The 13,771-nt window shown below is 34.7% G+C and overlaps 1 protein-coding gene across 1 annotated transcript in view; it reads right to left on the bottom strand.

The window, feature by feature from the left end:
- Positions 1-13,771, bottom strand: part of PTPRQ (protein tyrosine phosphatase receptor type Q) — a 269,344-nt gene that overhangs the window by 66,184 nt on the left and 189,389 nt on the right. The window contains exons 43-44 of the mRNA XM_036865712.1: positions 8,254-8,375; positions 1,685-1,871 (exon numbers count right to left, since the gene is read on the bottom strand). Of these exons, the coding sequence (XP_036721607.1) occupies positions 1,685-1,871; positions 8,254-8,375 (309 nt within the window). The remainder of the gene's footprint in view (positions 1-1,684; positions 1,872-8,253; positions 8,376-13,771) is intronic.

Raw genomic sequence — 13,771 nt, 5'->3', positions numbered from 1 at the left:
ATCCTAACATATAACTAGCTAAATATCAATAAATTATTATTTTAAAATGATACACGAGGATAAAATTATTTATGAATAATTTTATGAAGGACTAGTTTTTGTTGTACTACATAATCAGTGTTCTTTAAATAAATGACTCATTGAATGAACATATTTTGATCACATTGAAATGGATATTCCATTCTAAATTCTAAAATTCTAAGTAAAGAATTTCCATGAAAAGGCTGTTAATATTTGGCTGTCAATGATTCAGATATTCAGATATTGTTGCAAACATCCCTAGAGATAGTGCCCTATGGCAAGCAAAAAATAAGTAAATAAATAACAGTGAGAGAAAAAAGAGAGAAAAGCAAATAAACATGTCATTGTGCCAAATATCACAGGATGAAAAAATGCATAGCTGAAATAAAGGTTAAATTGGTTCAACACACATTTTCACAACATTTGCTGTTATACATTTTTATGATACATAAGAAACATATATTTTTTTTCTTTTTATAAGAATTGTTTCTCTAAAATTAGGATCAGCTTTAAAGTTGAATACATGAAAGAATTATCTGAATGCTAGAAAGAATCTTCTATCCTCCAAATATCTTTCGTTTGACATCTAAAATTCTACTCTGAGAGGTTTAGTAGAAATTTATTAAACTATGATATCCTTGGAAGAGTTAGCACATTAGGATTTGCAATCAATGCTTTGTGGTGTGAATGTGAATAAGTTTAGCAGCAACTTTCCTCACAGATAGGTAGGATGGGGGAGAAGTGCAAAAAGTATAATAAGAAAATAAGTACCTGGAATATACATGGCCACAAAATGGAAACAAGCAGAATTTTAGGGTGCTGAAGATAGGATGTACTTTTCAATTTAGAACCGTATGTTTATAGACAACAGAGTATGTAGCATAATGAAAAGACTAACTAAAAAATATTTTACCTCCTATACTTACCTTACAGATAGCAACAAATAAACTATAGCAACACATCCCTTCATGTGCTCTTTCCAAAGATATATCTGGTGGCAAAGAACATCAGGAGTCTGAAGGAGGATGGGGCAAGCGAGTTCTGGGAAGTTGACTTTCCACATTAAATTCTTATTGGTTACAATCTTATTATTCATTCAGACCCTGTTCATAGGAACTGGAGGAAATCTGTATAGATTCTGACATTTATCAAATAGATTATGTAATAAAACATGTCACTTAACTAAGTGAAGAAAACAGATATGGTAAAACATAACCTGGGTTCTAATTTTGAATTCTAGATTATTTAATAATAGAGTATTATTACTTTAGTGTGCATTTAAACCATGGGAGAGAAATAATTAAAATGGAATTTAAGGTGAAGCTTTATTGGCTATAGACAGTTGGACAAAATCATCTCTTAGGCAAGGTAACTCAACTTCTGAAATAGTGTTTAAATAAATGCAAAAAAGTACAATTGGTTACCTTATTATGAACTAATTTATTTTTGTATTTACAAGTATTGATTATTCTACATAATTCCACTTTGCCTCAAAAATGTAAATACAAAGCTTTACTTTTGTCAGTCACAGTGAGTCACTGAATTTTAAACTTATATGCTTAAAAAATTTCTTTTAACACATATGCTTTGTAGGGTAAGGTGTGAGAAACTGTAAGAAAGACACCTAACTCAGTCAATTTTTAGCATGAAAAATAAACCTTACCTGATTCGAAAGTAGTAACAATCACTTCAGCACTTGACTTTCCTTCCACATGTGCAGCACTAATATTGCCAGTGAATGCAGTGATCACCACGGAATACCTTGTGAATATTTTCAAATCTTTAATTTCCATGGTTTTATTTTCTCCATTTGACTTGATTAAGGAAATATTAAATTCATCACTATCTACCTACAGGAAAAAACAGCTAACAATTAAAGGAAGCAGCACTTGAGATACAAATCACTAAAACATAATAATAGAAAGCTATGAGTGGTATATTTTTCTAGCCAAGCTTTAAAAATTCTTTTATTTACAGTCAGACGGACCTGGGAAATCCAAAGTGCTACTTTAACAGTTTACTAATTACAATTATTTCAACAATTGAAAGTAAAAGAAAAAAATCAATCACAATCAGAACAAGCAGAAATCATCTCCACAGTCAATGAAATTTATACTCCAATTTTTTTTTTTAACATCTTTATTGGAGTATAATTGCTTTACAATGGTGTGTTAGTTTCTGCTTTATAACAAAGTGAATCAGCTACGCATATACATATATCCCCATATCTCCTCCCTCTTGCGTCTCCCTCCCACCCTCCCTAGCCCACCCCCCCATCCCACCCCTCTAGGTGGTCACAAAGCACGGAGCTGATCTCCCTGTGCAATGCGGCTGCTTCCGACTAGCTAGCTGTTTTACATTTGGTAGTGTATATATGTCCATGCCACTCTCTCACTTTGTCACAGCTTACCCTTCCCCCTCCCCGTGTCCTCAAGTCCATTCTCTACTTCTGCGTCTTTATTCCTGTCCTGCCCCTATGTTCTTCAGAACCTTTTTTTTTTTTTAGATTCCATATATATGTGTTCCCACACGGTATTTTTCTCTTTTTGACTTCACTCTGTATGACAGACTCTAGGTCCATCCACCTCACTGCAAATAACTCAATTTTGTTTCCTTTTATGGTTGAGTAATATTCCATTGTATATATGTGTCACATCTTCTTTATGCATTCATCTGTCGATGGACACTTAGGCTGCTCCCATGTCCTGGCTATTGTAAATAGAGCTGCAGTGAACATTGTGGTACACAACTCTTTTTGAATTATGGTTTTCTCAGGGTATATGCCCAGTAGTGGGATTGCTGGGTCATATGGTAGTTCTATTTTTAGTCTTTAAGGAACCTCCATACTGTTCTCCATAGTGGCTGTATCAATTTACATTCCCACCAACAGTGCAAGAGGGTTCCCTTTTCTCCACACCCTCTCCAGCATTTATTGTACCTAGATTTTTTGATGATGGCCATTCTGACTGGTGTGAGGTGATACCTCATGGTAGTTTTGATTTGCATTTCTCTAATGATTAGTGATGTTGAGCATTCTTTCATGTATTTGTTGGCAATCTGTATATCTTCTTTGGAGAAATGTCTATTTAGGTCTTCTGCCCATTTTTGGATTGGGTTGTTTGTTTTTTTGATATTGAGCTGCATGAGCTACTTGTAAATTTTGGAAATTAATCCTTTGTCAGTTGCTTCATTTGCAAATATTTTCTCCCATTCTGAGGGTTGTCTTTTCGTCTTGTTTATGGTTTCCTTTGCTGTGCAAAAGCCTTTAAGTTTCATTAGGTCCCATTTGTTTATTTTTATACTCCAATGTTTTACAGAAGAAAGAATATAGGTTGGTACCCAGACATCAAGGGTTCAAATCCCAACCTGGTCACTTAATAACTCCTGCAGCATTTGATAAGTCATTTATGCTCTCTGTCTTACTTTCTGTATATGTAAGATTGGGGTGATAATATCTGCTTAAAGTATTTTGATGATTTAGAAAAAAGAGATCTGAAGTAGCCGGCACAGAAATTTGCAATTTTTTTTTTTTTTACCATGACCAACAAAAATGAAACACATTTTGCAACATAATTCAGGATGTGTGTGTGTGTATTCTTTATAACTGAAAATTGCTTTTCAGAAATACAACTTCTGAAATGCACTTTGACATTTTCTGCTCCTTTTAATTTTATTCCAATTCATTTTAAAAATGCAGGTCCTAATTGAAGTTTGAAAAACTGATCTAGCACCGTGCAAGGTACTAAGTAAGGAATCAATTAACATAGATGCCATAATTATTAAATGTGTACAAATGAGTATGCTTAGGTATATTAAATATAGTTGTATAATTTATTAAAACATAGTCTGTCTTTGATGGAGAGTCTGGCCTATTCACTGTGGGGATTAAGCATAGCTAAAGTTTCTAGCACTAAACAGAAGGGCTTTTCCTGAGATGAACAACAGCAAGTTTGAAATCCTATTATGCCTGCTTCTCTCAAGTACTTGAAAGACTTAAAAACAAGTTGGATACACTGTCCTCACTATCAGGTTCATTTTCAACTTGACCCTCTCTCATAACTTTGAAAGATGTTCTTTTGTTTAATATATTCTTCAAATGCTCTTTTCTAAGAGCCTTTTTAACTAAAAACGATGTTGCTATGAGAAACACAGCAAAAGGCTGAAAAATATCGGATCTGCAAAAAGTCAAACAGATCGAACCAGAGCAGTGGAGGGAGGTGTTCCACTTCTAAAGTGGCAGAAAAACAAATCAATCAGTGTAGGAATCCCATTGATCGGGTGCATGCACCCACTGGTAGAAAGTGTGTATGTATTTAATTAGTTGTCAACATCTAAATATCACTTACAAATCGGGCTTTTAAAATTTCCCCTATGACTAGGCTTATATTCATGCTGGGTAACAATTATCTAGAGATGAGTGACAGGTGACTCCTCTAATGGGGCAGGGGTCTCCAATTCCTCACTGAAGCTTCATTGTGACTGTTCCTTGATGTTCCTTGCCTGACTACTATAGCTATTTCAACTCTGATTTTGTAGAGTTGAGCTGAATTCCTCAGGATTCCATAGCAACTTGGTAGCTGAGACAGGATTTACTCCCAGGTCTTTGAAGAGTCCAGACCTCTCTACACAAAGTCACGGGGCATGGTCTTATAAAGTAAAACTAAATTATTCCAATGCCTTCCATTAAAAAATGGATAACAAATAGCAAGTAGTAAAACATGAAATAACATGCATGTGATCTACTATATCTTAAAAAATATACAGGAAAATTCAAAAAGAATGCTGGGCCCTCAAATACAGCATGTGGAAAAATTCATTTTCTTTCTTCACTAAACCTACTATCATTAACTAATATTCGTCCACTTACCCAGGACTGAAACCTCAGACCTTTTTGACCCATCATTTCCCTTCAATCAGCTCCAAATTTGTTTGCTCATATTTGATCATCGATTATTATGATGAAATGTCTGCCATTTTTTTTGAAGTATGGTTGTTTTATATACATTGTCAGTAATTAGATTCTGGTTCTATTTTCCTCTCCTTTGCCTGCCCCACCTGCACTCTTCCCCACCTGGTACACCCCCATTTAATTCTTACATCCCAGAACAAATTTAACCTTCTCTGTGCAGTCTCCTCTATATATTATGTCCCCCATAACAGAAACTTTAATTATTTTGTTAGTTTATATTCCAAAAAAGACTGCATACCTCATACTCTACAATTAGCTCTTTATATTCTGGTGTCATTCTCTAGAGTGTGAGCTACTTGGAAGCAGAACTTTGTTTTCCATCTCTGTCTTGGTGAAAGAAGCTACTAAGTATTTGCTAAGTTAAAAAATAAAGGGACTGACAAACAAAGGGCCACAAAATGCATTAATTTCCAGTAGGATCATCCAGGATGATATCTGAGCCCATATATCTTTATTCAAGATTGTCAATTTTTGCTTAATTTGAGTCTTTTAAGGGAAGAGTTTTATGCCCTTGTGGTTAGTATTTGTCAGAGGCCAGGCTGCAGCATAAGTCCTAAATTCAGTGACATACGTTCTTCTTTGGCCTGCGAGCCAATGACTTTTGAAGGTAGATAGTTATATATTCATGAAATGAGCTGCAGATAAACTCTATAAGGATAATGACCACGTCAGACTTGTTCACTTCTACATACCCAGCATGTACCACAATGCTGGCATTTGAATGTATTTAAAAGTGTGTTGGGAGTTTGGGATTGACATGTACACACTGCTATATTTAAAACAGATAACCAACAAGGACCTACTGCATAGCACAGGGAACTCTGCTCAATATTCTGTAATAACCTAAATGGGATAAGAATTTGAAAAAGAATAGATGCATGTATATATGTATAACTGAATCACTTTGCTGTACACCTGAAACTAACACAACATTGTTAATCAACTATGCTCCAATATAAAAATTAAAAAAATAAAGTGTGTTGAAAGAATGAAGGGAAGAAGGAACAAATGACAACTTAGTTCCAAGAATCCTAGGGAAACTGTGAAGTGTTAGAATCTGTTTGAATTTTTGCTATCTTTGATCCAAAGGTGTTTTGGTGAGCATATATTTCAGTTTGGCAATTTTTATTTGCTTTTTGATGGTTTTTCCTATTTTCCATCACACCACTGTCTACTGGTTTTAGCCACGTCTTAATATTTGAGAAGTTATTTATCATCTCTGTGCCTCAGTTCCCCTTTATGCAAAATGCAGATGATAATATTTACATCAAAATGTTATTAGATAAGATATGATAATACAATGCATATGAAGAGCTAATATGTAACTGAAATAAGCAATTACAATATTAGTTATCTTTCCATCCTTCTCTCTTGCCCTTGCTCATTTTTAATCTCAGTAAGAATGCTAAGAGAATGAGGTTATAAATCACTTTTTTTAATGTTTTATTTTTCCCTCCTTTAAACACAAACAAATTCCAAGAGAGAGGTATTTTCCTTAATAAAGTGTCTTTTACTTGATAGAGCACAGCATTAACATTTTATAATTTACTTTTAATGCTATTCCCAGAGCATTTGTCATTCATGTTGATTATTTTTGGCTAATTATTAACTAAAAATCTTCACAGATATGCTCTAAAAAAGGGACATAAACTGAAGACTGAATGTGAGAACAAATGTACCAATAAACCCTGAAATTTTCTTTTAATCATGACACGTCTTTTGAGAAAGAAGTATTTCCTTTAAGAAATAATATAAAGACATAAAAAAATCATAAAAGTTAAACAAGAGATGGATAGAAACAGCAAGAAGGAGAGGAGAATTCACCATGAATTACCTAATTTAATGTGTTAGACGCAACCGTAAGAGACTGCCCATCAGGTCCAGTAAAGCTCAAGCAGGCTGGCAAGGAGATATTTCCAATTCTAACCCTAGATAACAACTCTGCATTATTCACATTGTGCAGCACCCTGTCTTAGGTGAAAGGCTTGACTCTCATGCTTGGGTCTCCTTCTGTCTGGAAGGCTACTCCAATTTGGTGTCTTCAGGGACATCTTATTTAAATGTTTGTATTCCCCAGGATACTATCCTCAGGTTAGTTCTTACAGAAGAGTCTTTACATGTTGTGTAGTTAATCTCATCTACTCATATTATTTCATCTATCATCTAAACACCAACAGTTCCCAAATCTGGAAATACAAACTTCCTCTCCTGAGCTACAGATCCACAAATAATACTGCTAATGGGCTATCTTCATCTGGAGGATTCCCAGGCATCTAGTACTGAATTCATGCCTTTCCTCTACAAATCTGTTCCTCCTCACAATTTTCCAAATCATATATCTTAAAGTCATCCTTGATTATTCTTTTCACTCACCATCCACAGAATTTTTTCACCAAATCCTGTAGTTTTAAATTACTTTTCATTCTGTTTTCCTCACTCCATTTCCTCTGTCCTTCTTTTCTTGTCCAGTTTTACTCTTATAGTTTCCTGTCTCCTTACTTAATTTTGCACCCCCAGGACTTCTCTAAAACTATTCTCTACAATGCACTCATACTGATCCTGTAAAACAGAAATCTGTATCCCGACACTGCTTTAATTCCACAATTGGCACCCCACTACCCTTACCATGAAACCCACACTCCATAACATGTTATAAGTCTGCCTCCTGATCTGGCCTCATCTCTCAGCCTTTTCTCCTTTAAAGTTTTGACCGAGGATTCCAGAACTACTTGCTTTTTCCTGCAGGAAGCTAACTTTTCTATTATTCTAACTTCTATTACCATTTCCTTTTCATGTTCCGCTTCAATTATTTTCAAAATTAAGCTCTGATGCTATCTTATTTGGGAGATATTTCTCCTAATGCCTTGTCCGTTCTCCTTTTATGTTTTGAGTTCGTTTTCACTGTATTTTAAACCAATATATTATTATCAACTTAACCTCGTTTATATACATCATCTATACCCTGACGATAAATACAATAATAACCACGGTGACAATAACTTTATTTACATTTATTGAACACTTACTATGCGTCAGGCAATGTTTTAAGTTCTTTAGGCATATTTTCTAATTTAGTCCTCACAAAATCTCTGTACACTGGGTAGTATTATCAATCTTTATTTTACAGATGTGGACACTGAAACGCAAACAAGTTAAGTAAGCTGCCTAACAGAGCTGAGATTAAAATTCAAAGTCTGGTTCCAAAACCTATATTCTTAACCATGCTCTATACTGTCTTTTGTAGAAGGTAAGACATGCCTTACCGATTTGACATCTATCAAATAGAATGTTGGTCCAGTAATGACAGCAGGTTCACTCCAGCTGATGTTGATGCTAAAAGGTGATGTTGCTACTACATACACATTTTCAGGAGGACCATCTGGAGCTATGAAAATAGAAAAAAATCAATTACCTTGCTACATTTAAGCTAGTATTTGCCACAATACGATAATAGAAAAGACAGTAAAAAAGGATAATCATGATGAATTAATTATACATAAATTTATAGTTCACAGCGTGCTAAAAGGCATTGGCAAATCAAACGATGTAATTACTTTCAAAATAATTACTATGCATAAAGAACTTCCATATGAGAAATTAATGGTCATAAATACATGATTTTTAAACTTGAAATAACAGTTTGAAAAGAAAGCATTACTATTGCTAAAATAAATCTTTTTGAACAAATCAATATTTTATTTTAAAATAGGTTAACAATGTTGTTTTAGGAAAACTTGCAAAAACTAAACATATTTGACTACAGAAAAGTGGAACTGGTTCAAGTGAATTATATTTAAAATGTATTGTCTTACAAATGTATCAATAAATTGGGTTGGTTTATTGTTTTCACTGAGGGGGTAGCATAGGAAATAGGTTATACAACTGATCTTATTATTACAAATGTAAACATTTCCTGAGTTCATTATGATTCCAAACAAATTCTTTAATTTGTCTTACTTTTATTATTGTTGTCTTTCCTCAAGAGTGCAAAACAAGAAATAATATTTTAAGGAACTGACTGATGAAAACCTGTGTTGAAATTTCAATTTGTGAAACTACTAGGAATTAGAAGAGTTTTCAGTATGTTAAGAAGGATTTAGTCACAGTTACTTTGACATAGACATTGACCTAGAAACACTGTTTACACATCCCTGTCCTAGCATGGCCCCTCATCAATTCCAGGGATATTAAATATTGGGAGATGAGTATTTCCCAGCATTTCTGATTTTTAAATCCACATGAACAAACATTACTGAACAATATCATTCCTTAGATCGTGAGAAGGGGTAAACAAGAAGAGAAAATATTCATTTCCTCAAATTTATAACAGCAACAAGTTGTATGATCTTGGTCAGACAATAAAATTTCTGGACCTCAGTTTCCTCTTCATATGCATATTTCACAGTGTTTTAGAAAGAACTGCGAACACAAAATGTGTGAAAGTAGCCCATTAGTTTAGTGTTTGGCCCTTTTTGTAAATTAATACAAAATATTATAACAAAGGGCAAAGTAAAGATAAGAACTAATTAGAAATACAAATAATCTACTATGAGAGGGCAAAGACAAAGTGGTGAGTACAGTTGGGCAGGGAGTCAAGGTAAAGTTGCAGAGAGGAGCTGGGGATTGAATAGACTTTGAAACATGAGAAGGATTTCAATAATCAAAAGGGCAAGTTTGGGGGCACTTCTTTGCTAAGAAGGTCATAAGCAAAGCCACAAAGATATAAACACTGGGATCCACAGGCAGAATATTATTTCTGCAGAATGGCTTTCTTATGCTTGTTAATCTTATGCTTATGCTTATTATTTTATAATTGAAAAATATAACTCTAGGAAGGGGTCCACACACTTCACCAGACTGTCCAAGGAATCCATGGTACAAAAAAAAAAAAATCAGAATCCCTAAATTTAAGGAATAGAGATATCACAGAAAGACCAGCATTAATGGAGGGATAGGGTAGAGAACAAGCCTCAAGCAGTCATTTGGGAACTAAGTTAGGGAGCACTCGATTATCTTTAAACAATGGGATGCCACTGAAAGTTCTGAAAAGGGAAGTATTTTTCTAATGATTTAGGAAGAAAGCTGATGCAGCTATGAAAAAGATATGTGCTCTGAAGCAATGAGTCCAGATAGGCTATTTCCAAAAAGCCAGGTGAGATCTGATGAGACCCAAAAGTAGAAGAGTGACAGTAGGTAGAGATAGGAGGAGATGAATCCCAGAGCCCTTAGAAAATCTAATAAAAAGTACTTAAGGGCAGATGAGATGTGAAATAGAGGATGTAGTAAAAGCTAACTCATGTATTAATACTGGGAGAATATTGCTAGAATTCACAACAACAGCACGTTCAGGAACAGACACTAGTTTTGGTAGGGATAAGACTATGGTAGGAGATGATAAATTTGGTCTGTACTCATTAAGTCTGAGATACTCACAAGGATTCAGATGCCTGCCTGGCAATTGGAAAGATGAGCCTAGAACCAGGGAGACAGGACCAAGATGGAGAAGGGTTTTAAAAAAATTTTCAGATAATTCCTTACAAATTTGGATAGTATAATATGGCAAGTATATCTGGTTCAAGTGAGTCACAGGCTCTGAAGAAAGACAAAAGTTTTATTTCAACACCAGGTAGCTGTTTAAGATGCTAATAGTAGTGACAATCTTTGAACTATGAATGAGTTATTGGTACTTAGAACATTTCCAAGAGAGATGATATTATATGTTTTGGAATTTGGGAGCCCAGCTCAGCCCATAAAAGTATTTTTTAATAGTAGCATTGAAATAATTTAAAGAAGTACTCAAATGTTACTATAGAGGACTCTAGGAAATATGTATAAGAAAGTTTCTGTGGGAAAATGCTTTTGGGGTGACAAACATATCCTTCCTACTTGTACCTTTTCTGAACTTTGTGCAATACTCTGAACACTGACTCAGAGATCCAGTCTATATGGCATCCAGGGGAGAGAGTGAGGGGGGGGGATGCTCCTGGATTCAGAGGTGTGATAAGCTGAGAGGTGTTAATAATAATGACAGAATTAGGCACATGATTTCTCTGGTGACTAATGTAGAGAGATCATGGAATCTCAGCACTTAAACATACCCTGCATGTCCTGAGATCTTCAGTCTTATTCTAACTTTAGGATCCTAGATTTAGGAAAACTGCCTCAAATTGTAGCATAATTCATTTAGATAACTGTACACATAACAAATGAGAGCCATAGGAGGTCTCCTGCCACCAGCATAATTGTTTTTGGATGCCCTCACAGAATAATGCACTCCATATTCAAAAGTGGCAACTCTCTTTCCTTCCCAAGCTGGATATTCCTTAGAAATAAGGAGTGCATAGGCTTCAGGATTAGGTACACCATTACTGATCATCATTATATACTTTCCTCATGGAGAAATTGCTCTGAAAAATGTAAGATGTTTTGTGGGTTTCAATGGCCTGTCTCCTGCCTTTGACTCTGTAAAAGGGGATGGGCTAGAAGGTAAGTAAAGCTTTATTAAGGTGGCTATTGATTAATATTTTAATTATTTATCCTTTATTAATGTTTTTGCAAAACCTGCCTTCTAGCTCTGTATGGACCATTGTGGAGAGGAAGAATTTTCTGACAGGCTGCACGTTTCAAGTGGTATGAGACAGGAAACTATTTTAGCCTACCTCTTCCTTTATTTCTACCAAAATGTTCTGTTGGCTTTTAGGTGAAATTTATGCATTTATCCAACCAATATTTATTGAGCATCTTCTATGTGCCAGGGACTGGGAAGACACCAAGCTTATAGAAGTGATCAAGGTAGCTGTGGACCTATCCATATAGAGCTTCTAGTATGTACCCACTCTTCTTCACTCAGTAACTGTTTATTGAACACCTACTCAAGGCAGGCATTTTTGAGGTGCTGGGAATAGAGAAGAAAACCAAAGATACAAAGATCATGGAACCACTATTTCAGTGGAGGGAGACAAATAATATATAAGTATATTATAAAAATTTATATAAATTTATATATAACATACAAATAAATGATATACTATGTTAGGAAGTGATATGTACCATGACAAAAAAATGAAGCAGGGTAATTGGGATGGGAATGTGGATAGGAGTTACTATTTTAAAAAATATGGTGGTCAGGCTATGCCTCTCTAAACAGGTGACATTTAAACAAAGATTTGAAGGAGGTGCGGGAGCATGGGAATGTTTGAAGAAGGAGTGTCACAGGGAGGAGAATGGCCAGTGCAAAGGCCCTGAGACAGGACTGTGCCTGGTGTGTTCTAGGAATAACAGGGACTCCAGTGAGGCTGGAGCCAAGTAAGTCAGAATGTGAGTCAGACAGGAAATCAGGAAATGAGGCCAGATTGTGTAGGGCCTTTAATGCCATGGCTAAGGTCTTTTAAGAACTGCTGTCATAGACAAAAAAGACAAACGCCATAGTTTAATAAACTAATATAATGAATTAGAAGGAGCCTCTATAGATTCTGGTGCTTGGTATCTAACTCATACCAAGAAGATGGGCCAAAATTCATTATATCAAAAGAGGACAGATTATCTCCAGAGTGTTATTCTTATACCTCTGTAACATGTACAAACTCGATGGCTGTCGGGATTACACTTTTAAACCTAACTCATTCTAGCAGGCAGGCAAGGTGGTGCATTACTGTTGCCCAGATAACATGGACAGCTTACTGAGAATTTTCTGTGATAAGAAAGCCGATGAGATTTTTCTGCGACTAGGTTGATGGTAGCTTGTTTTTACAAATATTTTCTGGAAATATTCTTCTATGTCTGTGTCTTCTCTGCTCTGTAGTCTGGATCTTTGGGGGTCTCAAATGAGGACAGATCCAAAACCATTTCCCAAGGAAAACCTCAGCTAGTCTTGCAAACATGTCTGTAGACCAGCTCAGAAAGCAGTATGATGCCTTGCTTCAACTTCTCGTCTTTCACAGTAAAATGTCAACCCTGCAATCATTCCTTTAATACCAGCAATCAAAGCCCTCATCAGGGAGTGTCTGCTACCCCAAGCAGAGCTGACAGAAAAATGACATTCAAAGATCATTCATGGTACATACTAACCACTTGAACTACTAAATATTTTAAGTTCTATGCACTAATCAATCATTATAAAAAGGCAAAGTATTTAGCCCCTCGCTGAGCTGTGCTTTAATTCTTGAACTTTCCTAAAGTGTTTTTTTTCTTTCTTTTTTAAGAAACAATCACTCTTAATAACATTTGCATTTTCCAGTATACTTGATAAAATTGCCTGTTTTGTTATGCAAGTGTTCCCATGTTAAATCCTTTATGAAATATTTCTCTTAGAACATATTATATTAATCTATATTCTTGAAGAATTATAATATGATGGAATAAGAACTCCTAAATTTGAAATAAAAAAAGTAAACACATACCTAACTAAACTGATATGAATATATTATATGCACATAATATATAACTGAATATATATTTCATCTGTGTAGAGCAATGAAAGATAAACATTTGATTAACTCACGGATATTTTAAGAGAAATATTTAGAACACCAAATGCTCAAAGTATACTATAAAATAGTATCTAATTATTTTAATACTGTCCAAATATTATAGTGTACTTTTAAGCAAATAACATTTTCAAGTTTCTTTTATGCAATTTTCTCTTGGAATTTATCAAAATTCCAAAAATGCATAATAAAATAATTCAGTATTATTTTTTTCTTTTATTCCAGTGTGTAGTAAACTATTATTAGAGTTACATAAGGGGGGATACAAAATTACAATTATGAATGTCAACAATCA

The sequence above is a fragment of the Balaenoptera musculus genome, chromosome 10 (assembly GCF_009873245.2).
Source record: "Balaenoptera musculus isolate JJ_BM4_2016_0621 chromosome 10, mBalMus1.pri.v3, whole genome shotgun sequence".
NCBI lineage: Eukaryota > Metazoa > Chordata > Mammalia > Artiodactyla > Balaenopteridae > Balaenoptera > Balaenoptera musculus.
The sequence above is the reverse complement of the archived record's forward strand: the minus strand, read 5'-3'. Positions and strand labels throughout refer to the sequence as shown.